The sequence below is a fragment of the Callithrix jacchus genome, chromosome 16 (genome assembly GCF_049354715.1).
Source record: "Callithrix jacchus isolate 240 chromosome 16, calJac240_pri, whole genome shotgun sequence".
NCBI classification, from domain to species: Eukaryota; Metazoa; Chordata; class Mammalia; order Primates; family Cebidae; genus Callithrix; species Callithrix jacchus.
In genome coordinates, this window is record NC_133517.1 from 53360018 (window position 1) to 53384027 (window position 24010).

Here is a 24010-nt window from a genome sequence, read left to right on the forward strand (position 1 = left end):
GTGTGCAGGGGGCGGGCACAGACGAGTATTCAAGGGCCTAGAGCTCAGTCCCTGCCTATCTGTCCTGCACCTGCACCTCCAGGCTTGGCACGGACTGTACCTCCTGCCAGGCCCTGACCAGGCCCCCTATTCCTGTGCTATGTGGACCCCTCCTCTCCCTGTGGGTCTGTTTCTCATCTCCCCCACCTTTCTCCTGTTCCTCTCCAGGGCCACGAGGCCCCTCAGGAGACATACACATACCCCCATTCCCCAGTTTGGGGATGGCCCCCTTTTCCCATGGGGAGGAGAGGGAAGGCAGGGGTGCGGGGAGGTGCTGGGGGTGGCCCTCTGGGGAGAGGCAGGGCCCAAGGGGTCCCTCCTATGGCGGGGGGCGGCAGGCTCCCAGCTGTGCTGTCTTGCCTGGGCCCCTCCCTGTGGCTACTGTTGCAGGAAGCAGCCGCCTGGGCAGCGGTCCCCAGGCTGGAAAGAGCGAGGGTGGCGGCTGGCAGGGGCTGCAACCAGGAATCTGCGTCCAGGAACGTGGCTGTTCTGCCTGGGGAGGGGCCGGGTGCAGACAGTGGGGTGCTCCCACAGAGAGGCCTTGGCTTCTGTCTCTCTGTGGAGTTGGTCAGTTGGGGTCTTCCCTGAGTCCCTGTCTTGCAGCTGCCCACTTCTGCCTAAGGCCCCTGCCAGGGGAGGGAGCCCGAGGGTGATGAGGTCATCCCTGTCTGTGGCTGCCCAGAGCCCTGGCCAAGGAATCCAATGAGGGGGGAGCTCTGGGGTTGGCACCACTTCAGTGGAAAATGTGAAGGTGCAGCTCCGGCGCCTCCAAGGGCGGGGGTGGGGGCAGCGTGGCCGCCGTGCCACGTCAGACCCCAGGGCTGGGGAAAGGGCGTATGTCGGGACCAGTGACCTCAGGGCCCTTGAGGCCAGGCCTGCACTTACCCTGAAACCTCCTCACCTGCTCCCCTGGGTAACCCGATGCTGGGACAGGCCTTGTAGGGTTAAATGCTGACATGATGGCCCCCGCTGGCTGCAGGACATCCGGAACACGGTGGGCAACGTGCCCCTGGAGTGGTATGAGGACTTCCCCCATGTGGGCTATGACCTGGATGGCAGGTGCATCTACAAGCCCCTGAGGACCCAGGATGAGCTGGATCAGTTCCTGGACAAGATGGACAACCCTGACTACTGGTGAGGGCTGGCAGGGCAGAGCCAGTGGCCGGGGTGGGCCTGGGGGGTGGGGCAGGTCTGACTGGCAGTCTCCAGGCGCACCGTGCAGGACCCAATGACAGGGCGGGACCTGAGGTTGACCGACGAGCAGGTGGCGCTGGTGCGGCGGCTGCAGAGCGGCCAGTTTGGGGACACAGGCTTCGACCCCTATGAGGTAGGTGGCAGCGGCTGGCTGGGGGGTTCTGAAGGCATCATCAGGGGCTCTGCCACCCCAGCCCACATGCCCACGTCTGTTCCCCAGCCGGCTGTCGATTTCTTCAGTGGGGACGTCATGATCCACCCGGTGACCAACCGCCCAGCCGACAAGCGCAGCTTTATCCCCTCCCTGGTGGAGAAGGAGAAGGTGGGGCCGCCCCATGCCCCTGGGGCTTGGCCTGGGCTGCCCGCCCTGTGTTGTCCATCCTGACCTGGCTGTCTATGCAGGTCTCTCGCATGGTGCACGCCATTAAGATGGGCTGGATCCAGCCCCGCCGGCCCCGAGACCCCACCCCCAGCTTCTATGACCTGTGGGCTCAGGAGGACCCCAACGCTGTGTTGGGGCGTCACAAGATGCATGTGCCTGCACCCAAGCTGGCCTTGCCTGGCCATGCCGAGTCGTACAACCCACCCCCCGAATACCTGCTTGGCGAGGAGGAGGTGGGCCTGCGTCAATGGGGGTTTGGGCCCTGCCCCCATGCTGTACCCTGACCCCCCTCACCCGAGTCCCCCCGGGCCTCCACAGCGCGCAGCATGGGAACAGCAGGAGCCGAGCGAGAGGAAGCTGAGTTTTTTGCCACGCAAGTTCCCGAGCCTGCGGGCTGTGCCTGCCTACGGACGCTTCGTCCAGGAACGCTTCGAGCGCTGCCTCGACCTGTACCTGTGCCCTCGGCAGCGCAAGATGAGGGTAAGTGGGGGCGGCACGCCTGGGGGCCAGCACATGGGGCAAGGCTGACCTGGCACTCTCCTGCCCCAGGTGAACGTAGACCCCGAGGACCTTATCCCCAAGCTGCCTCGGCCGAGGGACCTGCAGCCCTTCCCCACCTGCCAGGCCCTGGTAAGTGGAGACTGGAGGGCTGGGGTTGTGCCCTCCGTGCCTGGCTACTTGCCTGTTAAGTGGAGACTAGGGGCTGGGTTGTGCCCTCCGTGCCTGGCTCCTCACCGCCACTTTCTCAGGTCTACAGGGGCCACAGTGACCTTGTCCGCTGCCTCAGTGTCTCTCCTGGGGGACAGTGGCTGGCTTCAGGTGGGTCTGAGCTGGGGGCAGCCTTGAGCTGGGGGCAGGTGGGATTGCCAGGTGCTGAGAGCCTTCCTTGCTGTGTCCAGGCTCCGATGATGGCTCCCTGCGGCTCTGGGAGGTGGCCACTGCCCGCTGTGTGAGGACTGTGCCTGTTGGGGGCGTGGTGAGGAGTGCGGCCTGGAACCCTAACCCTACTGTCTGCCTGGTGGCTGTGGCTGTGTAAGTGGGGTCCCTGGGGACAAGGGAGCCAGGGGTGGCACCGTGCTGAGGGGCTCTGTCTGGGCCTGGCCCACAGGGAGGACTCGGTGCTACTGCTGAACCCGGCTCTGGGGGACCGGCTGGTGGCAGGCGGCACGGATCAGCTGCTGAGTGCCTTCATCCCACCTGAGGAGCCCACCTTGCAGCCCACCCGCTGGCTGGAGGCCTCGGAGGAAGAGCGCCAAGTGGGCCTGCGGCTACGGATCTGCCATGGCAAGGTGTGTGGGGTGCGTTGGGAGTGAGGCTTCACGGGAGGGGCCCGGCTCAGCCAATCAGCTAGCCTTGCCCTCCTGCAGCCAGTGACGCAGGTGACCTGGCATGGACGTGGGGACTACCTGGCCGTGGTACTGGCCACCCAGGGCCATGCCCAGGTGCTGATCCATCAGCTGAGCCGTCGCCGCAGCCAGAGCCCGTTCCACCGCAGCCACGGGCAGGTGCAGCGGGTGGCCTTCCACCCTTCGAGGCCCTTCTTGTTGGTGGCGTCCCAGCGCAGCATCCGCCTCTACCACCTGCTGCGCCAGGAGCTCACCAAGAAGCTGATGCCCAACTGCAAGTGGGTGTCCAGCCTGGCTGTGCACCCGGCAGGTGAGGGGGGTGGGGGCTGTGCACCCGGCAGGTGAGGGCTGGGTGGGGACACTTGCATCACAGCCTTGGGTTCTAGGTGACAACATCATCTGTGGGAGCTACGACAGCAAGCTGGTGTGGTTTGACCTGGATCTTTCCACCAAGCCATACAGGGTGCTGAGGTGAGAAGAGCTTGGGGTGGAGGCCAGTGGAGCCCCTCCCTCTAGCCCGAGCCTGCCTTCAACCTGGTTCCTCCCCACAGACACCACAAGAAAGCTCTGCGAGCTGTGGCCTTCCACCCCCGGTACCCACTCTTCGCATCAGGGTCGGATGACGGCACTGTCATCATCTGTCATGGCATGGTGTACAAGTGAGTGCCAGCCCTGCCTGGCCCCCTACCCAGGGCAGGGGTGTCTGGCTGTGTCCTGAGTCATCCTTGTCCCCACAGTGACCTTCTGCAGAACCCCCTGCTGGTTCCTGTCAAGGTGCTGAAGGGACACATGATGACCCGAGACCTGGGAGTGCTAGACGTCATCTTCCACCCCACTCAGCCGTGGGTCTTCTCCTCGGGGGCAGATGGGACCATCCGCCTCTTCTCATAGTTCTGCCGCCTGCCTTGGGGCCGGGGCAGTTGTGCTGGAGTCAATAGAGGCTTTTCCCTGTGCTGCCTGGTGCTCCCACCTTCTTGAATTGGGGTTGCCGACAAAGCTGCCCCCACCACAGCACCGAGCCCCCCACTCAGTTTTGCAAAAGCGGTGGGGACAGCACACCCAGCCCCAGGCACCCTCTGGCCCATCCCCTAAGAGGCTGTGGCACTGCACCCTGTCAGTCATTTGCTGGGAGCAGATGAGTTTATTGGGCACACTGTCTCCCACACCCCGTCTGGCCCCGGCACGTCCCTCACTGAGGGCTTGAGTTTGGTCCCTGGCAGTGACTGTTCTGGGGCCAGGCCCCTCCAACCCTGTGGCTGGTCCTCAGGAGACCCTGTCTTGGAGCTCAGGCACAGGTCTGGGTGGGTGCTCCTTGCTGGGGGTGCTGGCCGGAGCCTCAGGCGAGCTTCACCAGGCGGCCCAGGGCCTCAGCAGCCCTCGTCCGCACCTCTGGGGCCGGGTCCTTCAGCAGGATCTGGAATGCTGGGGGCAGAGGGAGGGGCTGCCTGGGGCAGTGCCTTGCAGCCATTGTGCCTGGGGGCTGTGACCTCCACACGCCTATGCCTGCTCGTGGGCCACGCTCTCCTGACAGCCTTTGCTGGGAGGGCTCAGGAGCCAACGGAAAGATAGTTTTTCCTTTTTTAGTGTTTTTTAAGCTCTTTTGGAACAGTTAAGAAGTTTCCGTGAATTACTAGAGACGATGAGGTCACCAGTGACAAGGAAAAAAATCCTGAAATCCAGGAAAATCACTTAGTCCCTGCGGGTGCCTACAGGGTCAGCAGGGCCCAGCAGAGGGGCCCTGTGGAGGGGGTACTCACCCGAAATGAGCTGGTCCAGGTCCACCTGTGGCTGCTGCCTGGGCTCGGCGTGCAGCACCAGGAACCCTGTGAAGTGGGGGTGTCAGGCGTGGCTGCGGGCAGAATGGGGGCAGGGCAGGGGCTGGTGCTCACCCGTGAGCAGTGGGGCAGCGGCTCGGACGCCCTCCCAGCTGCTCTTGCAGTAGAACAGGCAGGTGCTCAGCAGGCGGCCCAGCAGGTCTGGGAAGTGCTGCATCTGGGGAGAGGCCTGCTCAGCTCTTCCTGGCCCCGCCCCACCTGGCCCCGCCCCACCTGGCCCCACCCCATCCACCTGGCCCCACCCTGCCTCTCACCAGGTGCTTGCAGGTGGTGTTGAGGAACTCCCCGAAGTGCAGGGCCCGGCCCTCCTGCAGGTGCTTCTGGAAGGCGGCTGAGAGCTCCTCACACGCCAGGTTGGGGCCACACATGAGCAGGGCGAACCTGCAGGCCTGAAGGGTGCAGCACTGAGGCTGAATCCAGTTGAGGCCACCCACCCCACCCCCACCCCCACCCCCTGGCTACTCACGCTGGCCACAGTGGTCTGAGGGTCCTGCAGGTGCAGCAGCAGGGGTGCCATCCCACCCATCACCTGGTCCAGGAAGATGTCCTCACAGTCTCCGTGGCAGACCTTGTTAAGGTGCCCAAAGAGGCGGATGGATGCAGTCCGGAACTCCGTCTTCTCCTGGGACGGACATGCAGCATGCATCCCCTCTCATGCACCCCTGTGGGCCTGCCTGTCCTAGCACCACCACCACCACCCCCTGCCCCGCCATTGATTGTGCCCTCGCCTGACACAGGCCAGTAAACACTCCCTGACAGGTGGGGGCTGCCAGGCCCAGCAAAGCAGCACCCATGCAGGTCTGAGCTCTCCGTGGTCACCTAGCAGTGGTGGGAGAATGACACGGAGCAGGATGGGCTGGGGCTAAAGCTCAGAGTGAAAGGCAGGAAGGGCTGGGGCCTCCCTCCCCCACCCCGCCCCATCCTCAGTGCAGCCTACACTGTCGAAGAAGGGCCGGATGCGGATGGCCACGTGCAGCAGCCCCGAGCGCAGGTCCCAGGTCTCCATCAGGTGCAGCAGCTGCGCCAGGCCCACCATGGCTTCCAGGGCCACTGGGCTGTGAGGGTTGTCCCCGTCATCCAGCCCGCCAATCATGGCTGTGAGGAGCTGGGGACCATGGGCCCGCACCTGAGGGTACCCTACATTCAGCCTGGGTCCCAGAGTTACTGTCTGCCACCCCACCAGACGGTGGCATTCATGCACAGCCCCCACCCACGCTGCCTGGGCCCCAGAGGGGCTGGGGGTCACCCCACCTTGTCAGGGCTGCCAGAGGCCAGGTTGGCCAGACCACGGAGCACCAGCCTCCGCACACTGGCGCATGTGTCTTTCTGCCGCGCCGCCAGGCTCTCCAGCAGCGAGTCCAGGAGCATCAGGTCATTGGCCACGTTGCTGTTCAGCAGCTTCAGGCAGAGGTGTCGTGACTGCCCCTCCAGCCAACCCTAGGACCCAACCCACCAGCCCAGGCCCAGAACACCACAGGCTGCCCCCATACCGGTGAGGCAGACAAGAGGTGGAGGACCTACTCCCTGGCTCTCGTATCTGTGGCAACCCCTCCCACTTCTGCTGCTGGGGCCTGCTCTGACCCCCACCCTGCCCTGCTGCATAGCCATGGGCAATATTTTGGCATCTTTGGCCACAAGGGCCAAGACCACACTGCCAAAGTCATCTGGAGTTCCAGGGTCAGCCCTGCCCAGCTACAGATGTGCCCAGCAGGGCCTGGGCAGAGCACAGGTTGCAGGCAGCCCGGATCTTCCTCTCACCAAGAACAGAGGTGTTCTTGGGCAGGATGGAGCGAGTTCTGGCACACCAGGAGGTGGTGGCTAACATCCACTTCCCTCCCTTGCAGGCCATAGTTAAGGGGGCCTTTTAGGGTTCAGAAAAGGGTGTCCCGTGCCTGCCCTGAGCAGGAGGCCTACCCTGTTGCCCAGTCTCCTTCCCTGGAAAGGCCTACCTCAGCCAGGAAGGCGGTGGTGGTCACCCTCTGGACCTCATAGACACTGCTCTGTGTGCATGCCAGTGCCTTCAGCACCAGGGGTAGCCGGGGCCCCGCATGCTCAGCCATGGCCCTGCAAAGGAGGTTGCTGAGGGTGCAGGGGCTGTTGCTGCACTGAACCCTACCCAGGCACCTCCCACCCTGCACAGCCTTGGTCAGTCCACCTCCAGCTGTCAGGCTCTGAGTTCTTCCACTCACAGGTGCCTCCCAGCTTGTCTTGCCAAGTCTCTGCAAGGGTCTCTCCCCATCCCCACCCCAGGGAGTTAACAGGCAGGAGTCCAGGCCACCACTGGCCTGACACACATGGGACCCTTGCCTGATCCTTGTCACGTCCCGGGCCCCTAGAGATCAGTTGGAGCCCAGCCAGTGCTGGAGCTACAATAGGCTGGGCCTGCTCACCTGGCCAACCTGGTGGCCCCCTCCTCGTGCCCTGCCGAGGTCCTGAGCAGCTCCCAGCCTCCCTCTTGGTCCATGCGCTGTGCCACATCCTCGCTGCCGCTTCGAAGCAGCACAGCCCGCAGGGTGTCCACAGCAGAACTGCAGGATTACTGGGGTGCTCAGCTGGTGGGAGCACATGTGCCCCCCTCCCCTCCTGAGCCACTCAGGTCTGCACCCAGTGTGTTGTCCACCTGGTGCCTAGCCCTATCCCTGCCAGAGCCACCCTCCAGGAAGCAGGCTCTGGGCCACCTGCTGCACACCTAGACAATGCTGGGCACCCATACCACTGGTGCCCACCCCTGGGCCTTTCCTGCCTGGCACCTGAGGCTCTCACATCTATACCCCAGGAGACTCCATAGCCCTCTGGGAGGCAGCCAAGCCAAGCCCCTGATCCATTCCTAGTGTTGGCTGAGGCTGGCTGGCAAGTGAGTGGGAGGATGATGCTGAGAGCTGGAGTGGCTGCAGGGGTGCACTCAGCCCACCCATGCTGAAAAGCAGGCAGGTCTCTTCCCACCCCCACCCCAGAGAGTGAACAGGCAGGAACTAAGGCCACCACTGGCCTGACACTTGGACAACTCTTCACCTCTCCCAACTCCCCAGAGCCCTCTGGTCTCTCTGGCAGTGGGAGAAAGGGCTGGGGCTCAGAGGCCAGAAACTGACAGGGAGAGTTTGATGTTGAAGCCTCCACATGGCCCAGCTTGAACCTGGCATCTGCCATCAGCTCAAATGAGCCCTTCCCTGCTGAGGCTGTGTGCTCCTGGCTGCCAGTGGGCAGGACATAGCGTGTGACCCAACAGGCATGGTCCAGGGGAAAGGATACCCTGCACCAGCATCCCCACCCAGCAGGACCCTCCCTTGCAACTCAGGTGCCCACGGCCCCCTGCCATGTGGCTTTCCGCTGCCCACCAGCACCTCACACGTTCAGCTCCCTGCTGCCTGTGGACCTCTGCTTCCACAAGGCTTCCTCCTCAGGAGTGCCTGGCCTAGAGCAGACAACCCCCAAGCGGCATGAGCCATGTGGTGGCCACTGGCTGTGGTGACTGCCACTGCACTGGTCACCTGCCAGGTGTCCCACAGGCTCCCTTCCTGTACTGGGCTCTTGACCAGGAGGCCGCAGCTGTGCTGCGTGGTGTGTTGGGATGTGGGGTGGGCCCTGCCAAGCTGGGGGACAGGTCCTGCTCGCCTGGATGGTGTTTGAGGGATCCAGGAGGGTCTGGTGAGCACAGGAGCATAGGACAAGCTTGTTAGAGATCTAGTGATGGGTCTCATGACGCTTCTGGGTGGTTGGACACACAGGCCGGTGATGCCAGCAGGACTGAGGTGGCCTGAGAGCTGTGAAGAGGCTGCAGCAGCTGAGGGCCATGGGGGTCTTGGCAGCCCAGGAAGCAGGTGCTGGGGGTCTGCTTCCAGTATACCACTGCCTCCATGGGTATGCCTGGGTGGCCTGGTGCTAACCAACAGCAGGGCCAGCCTCTTACATGGCCCTTTATGAGTAACCCCAGGCTCTACTCTCAGGGGGTCCCTCCCCAAGGTAGGACATGCTAGAAGGCAGTTCTGGGTGTACCAGGAGTACCATGGTTCCAGTGTGGGGCCTGGGTGCCAAAGGGGCTTCTAGCCCTGGGAACAGAACAGCCAGCACTGACCAGAGCAGAGGTGAGAAGCACACCTGTCACTGTTAACGGGAGATGCCCCTGACACTAGCAGGCTGGGTCAGCCCAAGCAGAGGGAGGACCCACAGGGCCACAGTCACTTTAGCTCAGCCTCCAGCTCCACACCCTGCTCCAGGTCTTGAGGCTTGCAAGGCGCCATCTGGACCAAGGGCTGCACTCCAGGCTGCAAATGGCGCACACGCAGCAATTCACAACCAGCTACAACAAATCTAACGGGAAGCGTCTGTTTGGCTCAGGAATGTGGTAGTGATTTAGCCAAGGGTCCCTCCCTTGCTTCTGTGGCCAGAACATTTAAGAATGTGGCACCTGCAAGGGTCTGACCCATGGCAGACAGCCTGTATGCCAGGCTCTGCAATCTTCCCAGTGAAGGGGTACCTGGGGGCGGCTCCACAGTTCAGGGGCAGAGGCACTGACTCCCAGCATGCCAGGCCCAGCGGCTGGTAGCTGCCCGTCCCATTCACATTTTCCACTCAGTTTGCGAGGGGCTGAGTAGCCCTGGCAGCTGGCCCCACTGGGGTTTATGAGTCGGCCTGTGGCTGAGCAGCCTGTGGTGCTGGCAGGGGGTTGAAGTGGGGCTGTTGCCCTAGTGCATCCTTGTCAGGGTGCACACCCAAACCTGGGCGACCTGGGTGGGACGGAGCCAGAGCCCTCCAGGGCAGGCAGGACATAGCAGCCCTGTGTTCACACAGGCTCATGGTCCTGGGGGCAGGCCACACAGGTGTTGGCTTGCTCTGTCTTTGCTGTGGCCCCAGGAGGTGTGTAGCACCTGAAGTGCCTCCATGTCAGGGACTTTGGCAGCTCCTCCATGTGGGACTGGGAGCACATGCCAAAGGCCACTCTGCTGGGACAGTTGCAGGGACAAAGCTGGTCCTGCCATGGTTGGCTCCAGCCTACACCCCAAAGACTCCCCACAACTCCACTCCCAAGAGAAGGCACCACCCTGTTCCTGAGCTGCCACATGAAGCTCCCACCAGCTGCCTGTGCTGAGCACCACTGCGCATACTGCCCTCAAAGGCGAGGAAGGCCTTAATAGCCAGCGTGAGAAGGGTGGCCATGGATGTCACCACTGGTGGCTCAGCCCTGCACCTGCGTGAGGCGCCTTGGAGGCAAAGTCACTCTGTGCTCCCCATGTTCCGAACTGCCATCCCCCTCCCCACCATGTTCATGTACACATGTGTGCAGACACATGTGCCTGTGCTTGCAAACCAGTACTGGGGGTGGGAAGTGGGGATCCAGATACCTGCAGGGTTCCAGGTTCCTGGTGGCTAGGGCTGGACTGGCACCCCTCCTTTCCAGAGCCTGCAGGTTCCGGGGCAGCTGGACACCCACTGTGCAGCTGACGCGCAGCAGAAGCGCCACAAACAGCTGGGGGTAGAGTTCCAGCACGGCTGGCCCCACTGCAGGAGTGGACATGACCTCGAACAGTGCACAGCTGGCCTGGGGAGAAGTCACCAAAGGCCATGCCTCCGTCCAGGCCGCAGCAGAGTCTGAGTCCTGCATCTAACAAGCCTGCATACCCCGTCATGCACCCTGTGTACATGGAGGTTTCAGATCCCATGGGTGGAGCCCCAGGGAGCGGCAGCACAGGCAGGGCGAGGCACACCTCTGTCCAGCTTGGCCCTCGGGCAGAGGCAGGAGGCAGGAACAGAGGGGCAACCAGCCTTCACAGGACAGACCTCAGACCATCTGTTCTCAGCTCCTCAGAAGGGAGGAGGAGGAAATTCTCACAGCTGCTTTACTGCTTAAAACATTGCCAAGCTGGGTTTATTTTTTTTCTGCAGGATAAAATGTGAAGTGGTCTCCCCTGAGGGTCCACACCTGTGAGGCCTTTACGAGCCTGTGCTCAGAGCTCCTGGCCGGTGCTGCCGCCAGGTGCCCGTGGGGTGGTGTCCAGGCCACCTCATCGAGGGGCCTCCCCCCGACACCCAGGCAAGCAGGGCAGGGACAGTGTGTCAGGGTGGCCCCGAGAGCCTGACTCACCGAGAGAGGCAGCAGCGTGGCCACGCGGTCTGGGGTGCGGCCCAGCAGGAAGGCTCGGCTCTCCTTGAATGGGACGTCCCTGTTCATCATCTCCAGCAGCAGCCCCAGGACCTGGGTGGCCAGGTGAGGTTCCGCCGCCAGCGCCCGCCACAGCATGCAGGTATGGCTGGAGCAGGGCAGGAGGAGATTCACCTTGAGGCCATGGCTGGTCACAGCACTGCTGGCACCTGGGCCAGGCATCCTTGCCCACCACCACCTGGGTGCTGTGGATCCTGGCTCCACAATGCTCAGACCTGGCCACGAGGCTCAGCTGCAGCCACCTGGGAAATGGCCTCTTGGCCTCAGATCTGAGCTTACCCCTTCCTCTGATGCCAGGGGTCTGTAAACAGAGCTGGTAATAAAGGACACAAAAAAATCTGGGCCGATACACTGAGGGCCCAGGGCAGCAGTGTGGGAAGTCCCTGAGGGGCTGCAGCGAGAGAGAACAAATCTTCCCTGGAGGAGGCAGCATCTGGCCCAGGCCTCAGGACGGCACAGGTCAAACAGTGCAGCTCACAAGGAAACCCAGCAATGCTACCAAGACCTCTCAGATGCCAGACACACCGTGAGGCAGCTATGCTTAGTGTTTACAGAAATAAACAAACTTTAAAGCATGTGATGGGAACTGGAAATTCTAAAAACAGGTACAGCAAATTTAAAAGAAAACCAAACAGCCCTTTTTTAGAAATAAAACACGGATGTGGACATGTTTGGTGCCAACCTAGATAGTAGAAGAGAGAAACAGTGACCAGGAAGATAAAGAAATTACTCAGTGAATAGGAAGCTAAAAAATTTTCAGATAAATTATTGCAGAGAAAGGGCTGGGCATGGTGGCTCATGCCTGTAATCCCAGCACTTTGGGAAACCAAAGCGGGAAGATCATGAGGTCAGGAGTTTGAGACCAGCCTGGAAAACATGGTGAAACCAGTATCTACTAAAAATACAAAAAATTAGCTGGTCATGGTGGTGTGTGCCTGTAATTCCAGCTACTCTGGAGGCTGAGGCAGGAGAATGGCTAGGAGGCGGAGGTTGTGGTGAGTGGAGATCACGCTATTGCACTCTAGCTTGGGCAACAGAGCAAGACTCTGTCTCAAAAAAGAAAAAAAATCATTACAGAGAAACAATAATGTGGGGATGCAGAGGACAGAATAAGAGATGTAGAAGATGGAATGCGGTCTAACATACATTCGATGGATGTCCCAGAAGGAGAGGAAACAGAATGGCTGACAAGGGGAAGGCTGAGTTCTTCAGAACTGATAAAAGATACTAACCTACAGGAAGCCCTGAAGTTGTCTAGCAGAGTAAGTGGCAAGCAACTTCCACCAACAAGCTGCAGACCAGCTACAAGCAGGGAGTGCTTTCCTTGACAGGTGTGGTACCTGGCTCTCAAGAGCAATGGCAGAAGCCAGAAAACGGTCATGTGCTGCCACACACACCTGAGAAAACTCCACTGAACTAGGATACTAGGCCGCAGAAAGAACAGTCACAAGCAATGGCCAAAGACATTCTCAAGTAAACAAAGGCAGACAGTTTGTCACTGACTGATCCTTGTGGAGGGAATTCCAGAAGACATCCTTCAGGTGGAAGAAAAGTAGCACCCAAGAGCAACACCACGTGGGAAACGCAGGTCAGTACTAACCATGCCCCAGAGCAACGCCACGTGGTAAACACGGGTTAGTACTGGCCGTGCCCAAGAGCAACGCCACATGGGACGCAGGTCAGTAACACAAGAGAATGCAGGTCAGTACCGGCCACGCCCAAGAGCAGTGTCACGTGGGAAACACAGGTCAGTGACACCACTTGGGAATCTAAGATCAATAATGAGTGCATCCTAGAGCAACAGCCACAATGGACTCAGGTCGCCTAACAACCCAGCCAGACGCAGACCTCAGCCCATGCTGGACTTCAGTAAGGACACCACGGCCACTTTTTTTTTGAGACGGAGTTTCACTCTTGTTACCCAGGCTGGAGTGCAATGGCGCGATCTCGGCTCGCCGCAACCTCCGCCTCCTGGGTTCAGGCAATTCTCCTGCCTCAGCCTCCTGAGTAGCTGGGATTACAGGTACGCACCAACATGCCCAGCTAATTTTTTGTATTTTTAGTAGAGACGGGGTTTCACCATGTTGCCCAGGATGGTCTCGATCTGTTGACCTCCTCGTGATCCACCTGCCTCGGCCTCCCAAAGTGCTGGGATTACAGGCTTGAGCCACTGCGCCCAGCCACACGTGGCCACTTTTAAGGCAAACGCTAAAAGAAAAGGAACAGACTGCAGGACTCCAAAGTGAGTGGAGAAAGTGATGTAAAAGGGACACTCAATCTGAAAAAAGACAAGATTGTTAAAAAACAAACGTGATAGTGGATTTAAACTCAATCAGTAACAAAATGCAGCTATTTACGATGTATAACGTTGAAAACAAATACAGAGAAAGGTCAACAGTACCAGGATGGAGCAGGGGACCAGACAAGTGCACGTCTGAACAGAAGGTGCCTGCAGGTCCCCCCTGCCAGGAGGTAGCATTTCAGCTGGGATGCACCTAATGGCAGGGCCTCAAAGCATATGAAACAAAACCAAAGCTGACAGGGTAAAGGGCAGGTGCAAGGAACCCTGCATCCCCACGGCAGCTGCACGCCCCTGCCTGCCAGGGGGAAGGGTCACTCTGCCTTGCCCAGCATTGGGTCTCCAGGAGGTCACAGGCCTGGGCCAGCCTCTGTCCATGACTGGGATGTCAAAAAACGAGGGGCCATCAGACCCATGTTCTGAAGGCCTCAGCGAGGAAGGGGGACCCCAGTGGGCTGGCGGGTGGTAGACATGCCCTGCCCTTTGCTGGGAACTGGGAGGTGTGTTTGGGAAGACACAGTGATACATGGTACAGAGAGGGTTGTCCTTGGGCTACTGAGGAGGCTTAGATGGGGCAGTTCCTAGGGGTCTGCTCATAGGCAGCGGTGGATGCCCTGCAGAGGACAAGGCCTGGGGCAGCTGGGACCAAGACACAGGGTGAGTGGCAGCCTCCAGTGTCTGCAGGAGCTTGAGGCCAACAGAGCAGCCAGGTAGCTTCCGGGCCTTACAGGAAGGCAGAAACAGCAGCTCCCCTGTGGGGGTGCCGTGCAGGATCCCGATGTGCCTGGAGAGGAGCAGTCCCCACAGGTACCTGAGAGGCTGGGGACTCTCTCCATGTCACTTTCTGTCCCAGGTGGCCTAGAACCATGGGAACTCATGCAGAAAGCCAGGGTGCAAAGGCAGATAGAGGGCTCAGGGGACCACCATTCCGGAGGGACTCCTGAGCCTGGAGTCTGGGCTAGGTACCTGTCCAAGGGCAGAGGGCTGCCCAGGAGGCTGGACACCACGGCTGCACAGTGCTGGGTAGCCAGGAGGTAGATGCTATGCTGGGCGGCTGGCAGGATATGCTCTCCCTGGACCTCCTGAAGCTTGGAGCGCAGCACACTCACGATCTCAGGCACCTGTGGACAGGTGGGACGTGGCAGTGAGGCCACGTGTGGGGAGCAGCCCTAGGCACACACATCAGCCTGAGGGTGTGGGGCCACCAGGGAGGCCCCATGAGATGCAGAGCTCTGTACTGCTGGTGACACCCTGAGGCATGGCTGGCATCTCCTGTGGGCTACAGATAGCCCACCTGGATTCCTCATGGAAAGTGGCCAGTGCCCTGGGAAGTAGAGGAAGGCACATGTAGCCCAAAGGTTGGTGCAGAGCTGGGCAGGCAGCCAACAGAACCAGTGGCCCCGTGCCCTCGCAGCACACCTGCTGGGTCCAACTCTCAGGCTCCCTTGGCAGGCCCACCAGAAGCAGGACCCACACAGCTGCCAACTGCACCCCTGCAGGAGTCAGCTGGGGACCTAGACGGACAGGGAGATGGATTCCCAGACCGAGGCTGGAGCTGGGCCTGAGATACAAGCATGGGACTTTGGGGGCTGTAAGTTTGCGACTGTCCTGCCGCTCCAGAAAGCAGGTAAATGGAACAAGGGCAGGAGGACGCTGGCTCACCCCCTAGTGCTGCAGCAGCATAGCATGTAAACCTCACTCTGGGGGATGGCCTTGTTGCAAGGGGGTTCCCTGTCCATGGTGGGTATTGACCTGGGAGTCTACTCTCCAGCCCCAGCCATGGTGACCCCTACTGACAAACGCCTACTGCACAGCTGGAAAATACCACTCTGGGGTGAAAACAGACAAAGCAATGAGCTATGAAGTCAGGCTTGCCTCACCCTGGGGGCGGCTGACAGACTGCAGGCTCCACCCACCCCAGGGTTCCTGGGCCAGGGCTAGGGTCCTACTTCCTGGCTGTGGCCAAGGGACCCACCAGATAGCCTGGGCAGCTGGAAAGGAGAAGGGGCTGGTTCAAGGTGCAACAGCAGGTAGAACTGGAGAAGATTCTGACAGCAGAAACTTCTGGGCCAGGCCCCCGCCACTTGGTGACGCCACACCGTGGCGAGACACGGCTGAGGAGTGCAGGAGCCATGCCCAGTGGAAGGTGCCCAGGCTGATCCTTCCTGGTCACTGCCGCTCTCAAATGAGCTGTAAACCTCTTGACACTGCTTTTATTCCAAGACCTCCAGTGCAGAGCTGAGTGCCCGGCTCCCTGCAGTAGCAGCTGTGTTCTGATGACCTGTTTCTTTGCCTTTTTCTCTACCTATTAGTCCCTTGTTCTAGCCCGGCTACGTCTCTGACAAGACAACTGCCAGGGCTGTGGAAGCTGCCTGCTGCATGCCCACTGGTTTCCTCTGTACTCCTGGCTCCAGGGAGTGACTTTTGCAGACAGGCTCACTTTAAAGCCAAGACCAAGCTGATCACCCCATGATGTTATCTGAGCTGCTGGGCTGTGCCACCCACACTGGCTGCTGACACAGCCTCTCCATTCTCCTGAGTGGTGTGAGGGGCAGTTACCCCTCTGCCAACATGCAGCCTGGGTGACTCCAGTGGATGCCCAGAGCAACTACTTCCACCACCTTAGTAGTTATGGGTCCACTGGGCTTGCCCACCTTCTCATCAATGTTGGCATTTTCTCAAAAATCTGTTGCTTTCACGGTAGCTTTTTGAGTGTCTGAGAACACAGTTGTTTGTGGATATATATACTCTACTGTTCTTCAGATCTCTTCCATGCACATATTTTTCCTCTTCCACTTTACGTTTTGCTTTTTTTTTTCCAGAACATCTTCCTTGAATTACATTTTGCTTTCATGGATGCCGGCTCTGTTCCCATGACTTGTCTCACAGAAGTCTGTCTTGCTAATTGTTTCGTGGGTTTACTTACCTTCTCCAATATTTTCTTTACTTTTGCATATTTATTTTATTATTAAATTAGATGGAGTTTCGCTCTTGTTACCCAGGCTGGAGTGCAATGGTGCGATCTCGGCTCACCGCAACCTCCGCCTCCTGGGTTCAGGCAATTCTCCCGCCTCAGCCTCCTGAGTAGCTGGGATTACAGGCACGTGTCACCATGCCCAGCTAATTTTTGCATTTTTAGTAGAGACGGGGTTTCACCATGTTAACCAGGATGGTCTCGATCTCTTGACCTCGTGATCCACCCACCTTGGCCTCCCAAAGTGCTGGGATTATAGGCGTGAGCCACCGCGCCCGGCCTGCATATTTATTTTTTTAAGCAACTTGAACCCGTTGGTGCATATGTGCGCTTGAATCTATGCTTTTTACAAACTAGGGAAACAGCCTGGGTGTGCTGGGGGTGGAGGGCTTGCAGGGTGGGGGCGGTTTTCACGGTCACCTGTTAGCTGTCGACTCTAACACATAGTCTTGAGCAAGCTCCTGCTTCTGCGGACTGCTGGGCAAAATCCATGTGGTCCCAGGACGAGGGGCAGGATTCCAGCTGTCTACTCTGCAAGGCTCAGCTGCACCTCACACCTACCAGACTATTCAACTGGTCTCTGGGTTGTGGCTCCTCCCTCCATGGTGAGCCCCTGTGCAAGGTCCTCTCCCTTCCTGTCATGCTTGGCCCGGGTCACTGAGATGTAATTCAGAGCCCCAGAGTGTACCATTGTAAATGCACAGTTCCAGGATTCCAGTGCACTCAGGGTGTACAACTATCACCCCCAAAGGAAACCTGTCTCAGCCTGGGAAACATGGTGAAACTCTGTCTCTACGAAAAATACAAAAAATTAGCTGGGCATGGTGGTGCACACTGGTAGTCCCAGCTACTCGGGAGGCTGAGGATGGAGGATCAATTCAACCCAGGAGGTTGAGGCTGTAGTAAGCTGTGATCATATCACAGCACTTCAGCCTGGGCAACAGAGCGAGACCCTGTCTCAAAAGAAAGAAAGAAAGAAATAGCCAGTCTCTATTAGCAGTCACTCCCCATTTGCTCCCCAGCCCCTGGTCACCTCTGTTCTCCTGTCAGTCACTGTGGATTTGCCTATTCTGGTCATTTCGTGAAAATGGGCTCATATGATTATGGCTTTCAGTGTCTGCTTCTTTCACTGAGCATGATGTTTTCCAGGTTCATCTGCCTCATAGCCTGTGTCAGAGCTTCATGCCCCTTTATGACCCAGTGATACTCTGTCGCACGGATGGACCACATTAATTTTCCCTATTCATTTGCAAAGTGATAGGCCCTGGGCTGCTTCCCAGATGGCATGAGCAGCGCTGCTGGGAATGGGTTGCTGTGCGCACCGTGCTCCATTCTCTTAGGAAGATCCCTGGGGCGCGATTGCTGGGTCACTTGGCAACTCCGTTTGGCCTTCCCGAGGTGGCAGCGCCACTTTCACCACCACCTGTTTCACATGGACCCTCCTCCTCTCCTGTCCTTTCCTCAGCCTCCCCGCACATCCTCTCAACCCTGGGAAAGCTGCCTCCTCCTTGGACACGCCCGGCCTCAGGAGCCTGCTGTGCTGTCCTGCCCTCTGCACTCTCTACTTCATGGTCATTTTACGCTGGGGGAGGTGATATGTCACCTGATAGGGCCACATGTTCTGATTCAATGTCAGAGGAACTCAAAGCCCAACAGCATCAGCCTGTCTCTGCAAGGGTCTCAGGGCAGGGAAGAACACAGAGGTTTGACATGACAGCTGGGTACGTGATGCTGGCTCCAGGTGTGCCTGTGGGGCTGTGCTGCAGGCCTCTCAAAGCGTTAGCCTGGGGGTCAGTAATGCCTCTGCCCGGCTGGGCAAACCTGGGCTGGGAAGAAAAGAGCTGGACAGCTCCGCTGTGCAAAAAGCCCAGCAACGGCCTCAGTGTGATCCGGCCACTCCCCTTCTGGGCATGTCCCCAAAGAACTGAAGGTAGGGACTTGAAGAAAAATTGCAAACCCACATTCGGGAGAATCTGCCCAAGTGTCCATGCACACAGACACATGGAAAAGCACCACACAGCACATCTTACGCTGAGCCCCACCCAGCACCTGGGGCTGCCGCCGCCAGCCTGGTCCTTCCCACATGAGGCTGATGCCAGCACCCAGGCCAGTCCATCCCACGCTGAGCCTGATCCAGCACCTGGGGCCGCCACCACCAGCCTGGTCCTTCTCTCACCATCTGCAGAGGTGGCCAGGGGACCTTACTACCCTCAGATCTGACCTGGGGCCCCACTGCCTGCACAATAAAACCCAAACCTTCGATGGCCGCACTGAGCATCACACTCTGCCTCCACCACCCTCCGGCCTCCCGTACCTCCTGGGTCCTGATGCCAGCATCTCCACCCTCAACCTCTTCCTCCTGCCTTGCAGTAGTACTGGGACATGGCTTTCCAGAAACCACACTGTGCACAGCTCCCATGGCGTGGGCCCCCCACCAACACTCTCTTCTCCACGGTACATTCCTGCTCACACCCCTCCAGGGAACTATGTGCAGCATGTGCATATCCAGTGGAGAAACTTTGTGCATGTATATCCCAGACACAGAAAGCACTCCCACCAGCTGGGCACGGTGTCTCGTGCCTGTGATCCTAGCACTTTGGGAGGCTGAGGTATGTGGATCACCTGAGGTCAGGAGTTCAAAACCATCCTGGCCAATGTGGTGAAATCCCTTCTCTACTAAAAATACAGTAATTAATTAGGCATGGTGGTGTGCGCCTATAATCCCAGCTACTTGGGAGGCTGAGGCAGGAGAATCGCTTGAACCTGGGAGGTGGAGGTTGCAATAAGCCGAGATCGCGCCACTGCACTCCAGCCTGGGTGACAGAGCAAGACTCTGTCTTGGGGTTGTGGAGCGGGGGAAGCACTCCTACCAATCAATAAGAAAAGCACAGGCAGAAAGACTGGCATCTCCAAAGGACACAGCCAGGTAGCCAGTAAACACACAGATGAGTGTTCACCTCCACAAGCCACTGAGAAACACAAACGAAACTCTAACACGAAGCCGCCACACACTCATTCCAAGGGTGGGAAATACATCGATGGGCAAGGCAGGCATGCAGGAGCCAGCCGTGTTCCTGTCGTAGGAGAGAGGGCCCCCGTCCAGGGATGAGCACCAGGGCCTGGCCTTCAAGTCTTGTTGCTATTGTGGGCATGTCCCCAGCTGCAACGGGCCCTCAGCTCCAAAGGACCTGGAGCCTGTGACAGCCGTAACTGGGACCTTCCCAAGTGTTCATGGAGACAGACGGATGAACAATCGTGATACGTTCGCTGTGGAGTGTGGGCAACAGGCAAGTGTAGTGATGACAGGCACAACCTCACACACATGCACATTGAGACCAAGGGACCACACGTGGACACTGGGTTCCATGTATACGACGCACATGCCAAGCCAGTGCAGTGGTCTTGCACTGTGGGGCAGTGTTGGTGCCCGAGGGGTGACAAGGGGGACTCGAGGGGAGGCCATGGGAGTGGGTGGGATGCTCTGCTTGCGGATGTCCCAGCAGCTTCCTGATGCCCCACACTCTGATGCTTCACTTGAACACAGAGCTTGAGAATTCCTCTGTGCAGAGACTGGGTCCCGGGCCTCAGGCCTCTTGAAGACTCATGAGCACCCATCCCAGCTACCAGCTGGCCCATGGGAGCCCGATAGACCCAGAAGGGCTGGAACACAGGATGTGCGTTTCTGACGTGCCTCTCAGGCATCTGCGCAGAGCGGCTGCCAGCACGGAGCCTCACACAGCACTGAGCCTCACACACGGCACTGAGCGTCACACGCGGCACAGAGCCTCACACACAGCACTGAGCCTCACACACGGCACTGAGCATCACACGCGGCAGAGCCTCACACGCGGCACTGAGCCTTACACAGCACTGAGCGTCACAGTTAGCACTGAGCATCAGCTGCAAACGACTGCATGAAGGCCACATAGTGAGAGGCAGTGGTGGGGCTGGGATGGCCCCAGACACGGGGGTGAGGCGAATGAGGGGCGGGGCAGCAGGAGAGGCCCACCGCTGGACCCTGGTATCCCTCAGCTCGGTGGCCTCCTGGGGACCCAGGTGAGCCCTCCGTCCATGTCCACACCAGCAATGCGAGGAGGGGCTCAGCCAGGTCTCAGGAAACATTAATGCTTTCACGTGCCTTTCCATTTCCTTTTCCCCCTTATTCTCTCAGCAACTGTTTTTGCCAAATTCTAACCCCTGTCTTCAGAAATAAGAGAAAGATTTGTCCATAGCAGCCCTGCAGGGAGAAGGGGCAGAGCAGTGAGGGTCACACCCTGGGAGGGCCAGGGAGGGCAGTGCAGGACAGGCCAGGGCCAGCCTCATCACGCCCACACCCGAGGTACCACCTCTCCGGGAGCCACTGCCCTGCCCTCCCTGCCCTCCCCTCTCTAACTGTCTCCTGGAGCTGGAGACCCACTCCTGCCCTGCCCTCCCACCCTACCCCACCCTCTCCCTAAGCCTCGCCCCACTCCTGCCCCACCCACCCCACACCTCCCACCCTCTCCTGGAGAGCTCCGCCCCGCTCCTGCCCCACCCACCCCACACCTCCCACCCTCTCCCACCTTCTCCTGGAGAGCTCCGCCCCGCTCCTGCAGCAGGCAGTTGATCATGACGGTAGCTGCTCGGGAGCAGTTCTGGTCGTGGTCTCCCAGGCCCTCAAACATAGTTAGCAAGAGGCTGATGAGCTGGTCTGGTGGGAGGCGCCTGGCAATGATCTAGGAGGAAGGTGATGCTGGAAGGTTGGGGAGGAAAGGGGAGCACCTCCAACACCACTTCTCATAGGCATTGTCTCAAGGGCTTGCGTCAGGGCAGAAGGCCATGTCCCTCCTTGAAGCCCTGCCCCGCCTTCCAGCCCTGTGCCTTCAATAAGCTCAAAGCACGTGGGTGGGGTCTTGTTCTCCAGAAGCTACCAGGGCCTGCTACAGCGTGGCGGGCTCCCAGAAGGTGGTGCCTGGGCAGCTGCAGGCTGGGTCACAGCACCCTCCTCGGCTCCCTCTGGCCAGTGAAGTAGGCTGGGAGCAGCCTGTGGTGCAGTCACCCTGGAGTTCTCTAGAACACGGGGTCAAGGGCAGATGGGCCTTGGCTCACACCTGTAATCCCAGCACCAGAAAGGGCCCAGTTGACCCACCCTCCTTCCTCTGCAGGAGACACAGTCTCTGGACCTGGAAGGCCATTCCTAAGCATCAGAGGGAGACAGGCAGTGCCCCACATGAGAGCACTGAGGGAGGGGCAGCTTTCTTATCCCCTTGGAGGGACTTTATTTTGAAATGCAATTCTTTAATAGAACGCAAGTTTGTGTTTTAACATGCTGAGCCTCAGAGTGGACCAGGCAGGGTTAAGAGGGATGCAGTGCCCAGGGCCATCCTCCCTCCAAATGGCAGTGGGCAAAGCACCTTGACCAGCTGGAGCCGATGGCAGGGCCTGGCCCTGGCCCCTTGGCAAGAGGGCTAGAGCCCGCTGCACCCCGCAGACAATGACCCCAGCCCCCTACATGGCTCTCGGGTAGGCTTTGGGCACAAGTGCTGCACAAAGCAGCCCCTGGAGATTCTATTGCAGAAAACTGCACGTTCATGGGCAGGCCAGGGCGTAAGTGGCAGGCAGAGGGCGGCCGGGCCTTGTGGCATCCCATTCCCTCCTCAGCCTCTGCCAAGTCTCAAGACAAACAGCACCTTCCTCTTGCATGGACTGCACTGCCCCAGCGTAGGTGGATGTGGGTGATGGGGCCAGTCCAGGGCAGCGCCAGCAACACAAACACCCAGGCCCCTGCTCCTTGCCCACTGGCCATGGTGGCACTTACAGAGGCTAGGGGAGGCCAGGTGCTGCCTCGGAAGTCCCTGTTAGCCCCAGACAGTGCCGGCCTGCCTTCCGGCCGCAGAGCTCCCAGCTGGTACCTGGCCTACGCTGTGGCAGGTGTGGAAGAGAATGGCGGGGTCAGGGTGCACGAGGCCATCCTTGAGGCTGAGGAGCCGTTCCACCACGTCATCGCGGTAGTCCTGGGAGAAGCCTGAGAGGTGGCAGGAATGGGCAGTCGGGCCCAAGCCCTCCCTGGTGATCCCGCAGCCTGGACTCTGTACCTCATACCTCCCGGCACCCCTGCATGACCACTGGCCTCTGTATCCCTGACAAGGGCTCACCCTCATAGCCGAGCTGGAGGTAGAGCAGGGAGTGGACGCAGTCCATAGCCTCTTGGCGGGTGGCAGGCCACAGGTCTGCACACCTTGGGGAAAAGAGGCCGACGAGTAGGCCCAGGTTGTGGAAGGGTACCAGGGCCTGGAGGAGGAGATAGCTGGGCTATTGGAACGCTGGGGGTGGGCAGATGCCACCTATGCCACCTACACCCAGAGGAGGGCTAGAGTGTGGCCAGGAGTGCTGCTAGTGTCCATGAAACTCTGCGCCCTTGCTGTGGCCAACATGGCTCCCAGTGAGCTCCTCCCTCCCCTCCCACTCCAGCGTGGGCCCCCGCTCAGCTCAGCTCTGACCACACCTTGTCTACACCCAGATCACATAGGATCCCATGCTGGGCCCCTACAAGAAGGGGCAGGCCATGCCAATGTAGGATAAGCAGGTGTGTGCAGGCAGACAGACAACCAGGATTAGGAGGGGGCCCCCCAAGTGGGCAACAGAGGGCAGGTCGGGGTGGGAGGAGCACACGGGCTCTGCTGATTTGGGTGAGGGGCAGAACTGTACAAGACCCTTACATCCTGACTGGTTCTGGTCCTACCTTCCAGAGCCTTTGTGTTCTCCTCAGTCCTGCCCCCACCATACCCCTACCTGCACACCTCCTCCCCAGCATACGTACCTGTTACCCTCCCACCACTTGCTCCCTTCTCAGCCCTCACATGAGAGGCCTTCCTGGGAGGTGTTCCTACCCTGCCCTTGCACTGGCTCCCAGGCTCTGATGCTGTATCAGACGGAAACCTGGCATCTACCTTGGTGCCAATGAACCTTCTCATCCCCAAAATCACCATGAGTGAGAAATAATTTCAACTCAGGGCAAGGCTGGAATGTCAGCTGAAGACTGCGGGTAAGCCGCCATGTTCTTGGTGAGGTTAGACACATGCCGCACCACGCACCAAGGGACACTGCAGCCAGACCAGGGTTATATGATGGCAGACCACAAAAGCATGCAGGTGGGAGCAGCCCTCAACACACAGGATTTGCTCACATAAAGATGAAAGTTTCAGCTGAGTGCGGCAGCTCATGCCTGTAATCCCAGCACTTTTGGAGGGTGAGGCTGGCAGATCACCTGAGGTCAGGAGTTCAAGACCAGCCTGGCCAACATGGCAAAACCCTATCTACTAAAAATACAAAAATTAGCCAGGCGTGGTGGGTGCCTGTAATCCTAGCTACTCGGGAGGCGGAGGCAGGAGAATCGCTTGAACCCAGGAGGTGGAGGTTGCCGTTAGCCAAGGTCATGCTGCTGTACTCCAGCCTGGGTAAGAGAGCGAGACATGTTCTCAAAAAAAAAAAAAAAAAGAAAAGAAAGTTTTGGTGCATTAAAAAAAGGCCAGGTGCAGTGGCTCACATCTGTAATCCCAGCACTTTTGGAACCCAAGCCAGGAGGATCGCTTGAGCCCAAGAGTTTAAGACCAGCCTAAGCAATGTAGCAAAACTCCATCTCTACAAAAAATAAAAGATTAGCTGGGTGTGTTGGCATGCACCTGCAGTCTCAGCTACTCAAGAGGGTCACTTGAGCCCAGGAGTTCCAGGCTGCAGGGAGCCATGTTTGCACCACTGCACTACAGCCTGGGCAACAAAGTGAGACCCTATCTCAGGGAAAAAAA

At 59.1% G+C, this 24010-nt stretch overlaps 2 protein-coding genes across 55 annotated transcripts in view; one reads left to right on the forward strand and one right to left on the reverse strand.

Moving 5' to 3' along the window:
• Window positions 1-3915, forward strand: part of BOP1 (BOP1 ribosomal biogenesis factor) — a 29824-nt gene extending 25909 nt beyond the window's left edge. For all 5 annotated transcript variants that reach the window (XM_035276733.2, XM_035276734.3, XM_035276738.3 and 2 more), the window contains 13 exons: window positions 1019-1173; window positions 1249-1366; window positions 1454-1555; window positions 1636-1848; window positions 1934-2095; window positions 2165-2245; window positions 2365-2434; window positions 2515-2647; window positions 2724-2904; window positions 2983-3271; window positions 3348-3432; window positions 3513-3620; window positions 3699-3915. In XM_035276733.2, coding sequence (XP_035132624.1) covers window positions 1019-1173; window positions 1249-1366; window positions 1454-1555; window positions 1636-1848; window positions 1934-2095; window positions 2165-2245; window positions 2365-2434; window positions 2515-2647; window positions 2724-2904; window positions 2983-3271; window positions 3348-3432; window positions 3513-3620; window positions 3699-3852 — 1851 coding nt within the window. In that variant the 3' untranslated portion in view covers window positions 3853-3915. The remainder of the gene's footprint in view (window positions 1-1018; window positions 1174-1248; window positions 1367-1453; window positions 1556-1635; window positions 1849-1933; window positions 2096-2164; window positions 2246-2364; window positions 2435-2514; window positions 2648-2723; window positions 2905-2982; window positions 3272-3347; window positions 3433-3512; window positions 3621-3698) is intronic.
• A 167-nt stretch (window positions 3916-4082) lies between these two features.
• MROH1 (maestro heat like repeat family member 1) overlaps window positions 4083-24010 on the reverse strand; it is a 109550-nt gene continuing 89622 nt past the window's right edge. For 18 of the 50 annotated variants that reach the window (XM_078352916.1, XM_078352911.1, XM_078352917.1 and 15 more), the window contains 15 exons: window positions 22361-22496; window positions 22118-22230; window positions 20789-20941; window positions 14219-14373; window positions 10876-11041; window positions 10136-10332; window positions 7187-7324; window positions 6746-6860; window positions 6048-6194; window positions 5734-5922; window positions 5263-5418; window positions 5051-5185; window positions 4851-4953; window positions 4719-4784; window positions 4083-4383 (listed from right to left, as the gene is read on the reverse strand). In XM_078352916.1, coding sequence (XP_078209042.1) covers window positions 4298-4383; window positions 4719-4784; window positions 4851-4953; window positions 5051-5185; window positions 5263-5418; window positions 5734-5922; window positions 6048-6194; window positions 6746-6860; window positions 7187-7324; window positions 10136-10332; window positions 10876-11041; window positions 14219-14373; window positions 20789-20941; window positions 22118-22230; window positions 22361-22496 — 2055 coding nt within the window. In that variant the 3' untranslated portion in view covers window positions 4083-4297. Of the gene's footprint in view, window positions 4384-4718; window positions 4785-4850; window positions 4966-5050; window positions 5186-5262; window positions 5419-5733; window positions 5923-6047; window positions 6195-6745; window positions 6861-7186; window positions 7325-10135; window positions 10333-10875; window positions 11042-14218; window positions 14374-20788; window positions 20942-22117; window positions 22231-22360; window positions 22497-24010 lie in introns of all 50 variants that reach the window. The other 32 variants (XM_035276732.3, XM_035276731.3, XM_035276730.3 and 29 more) reach the window with 12 other exon arrangements.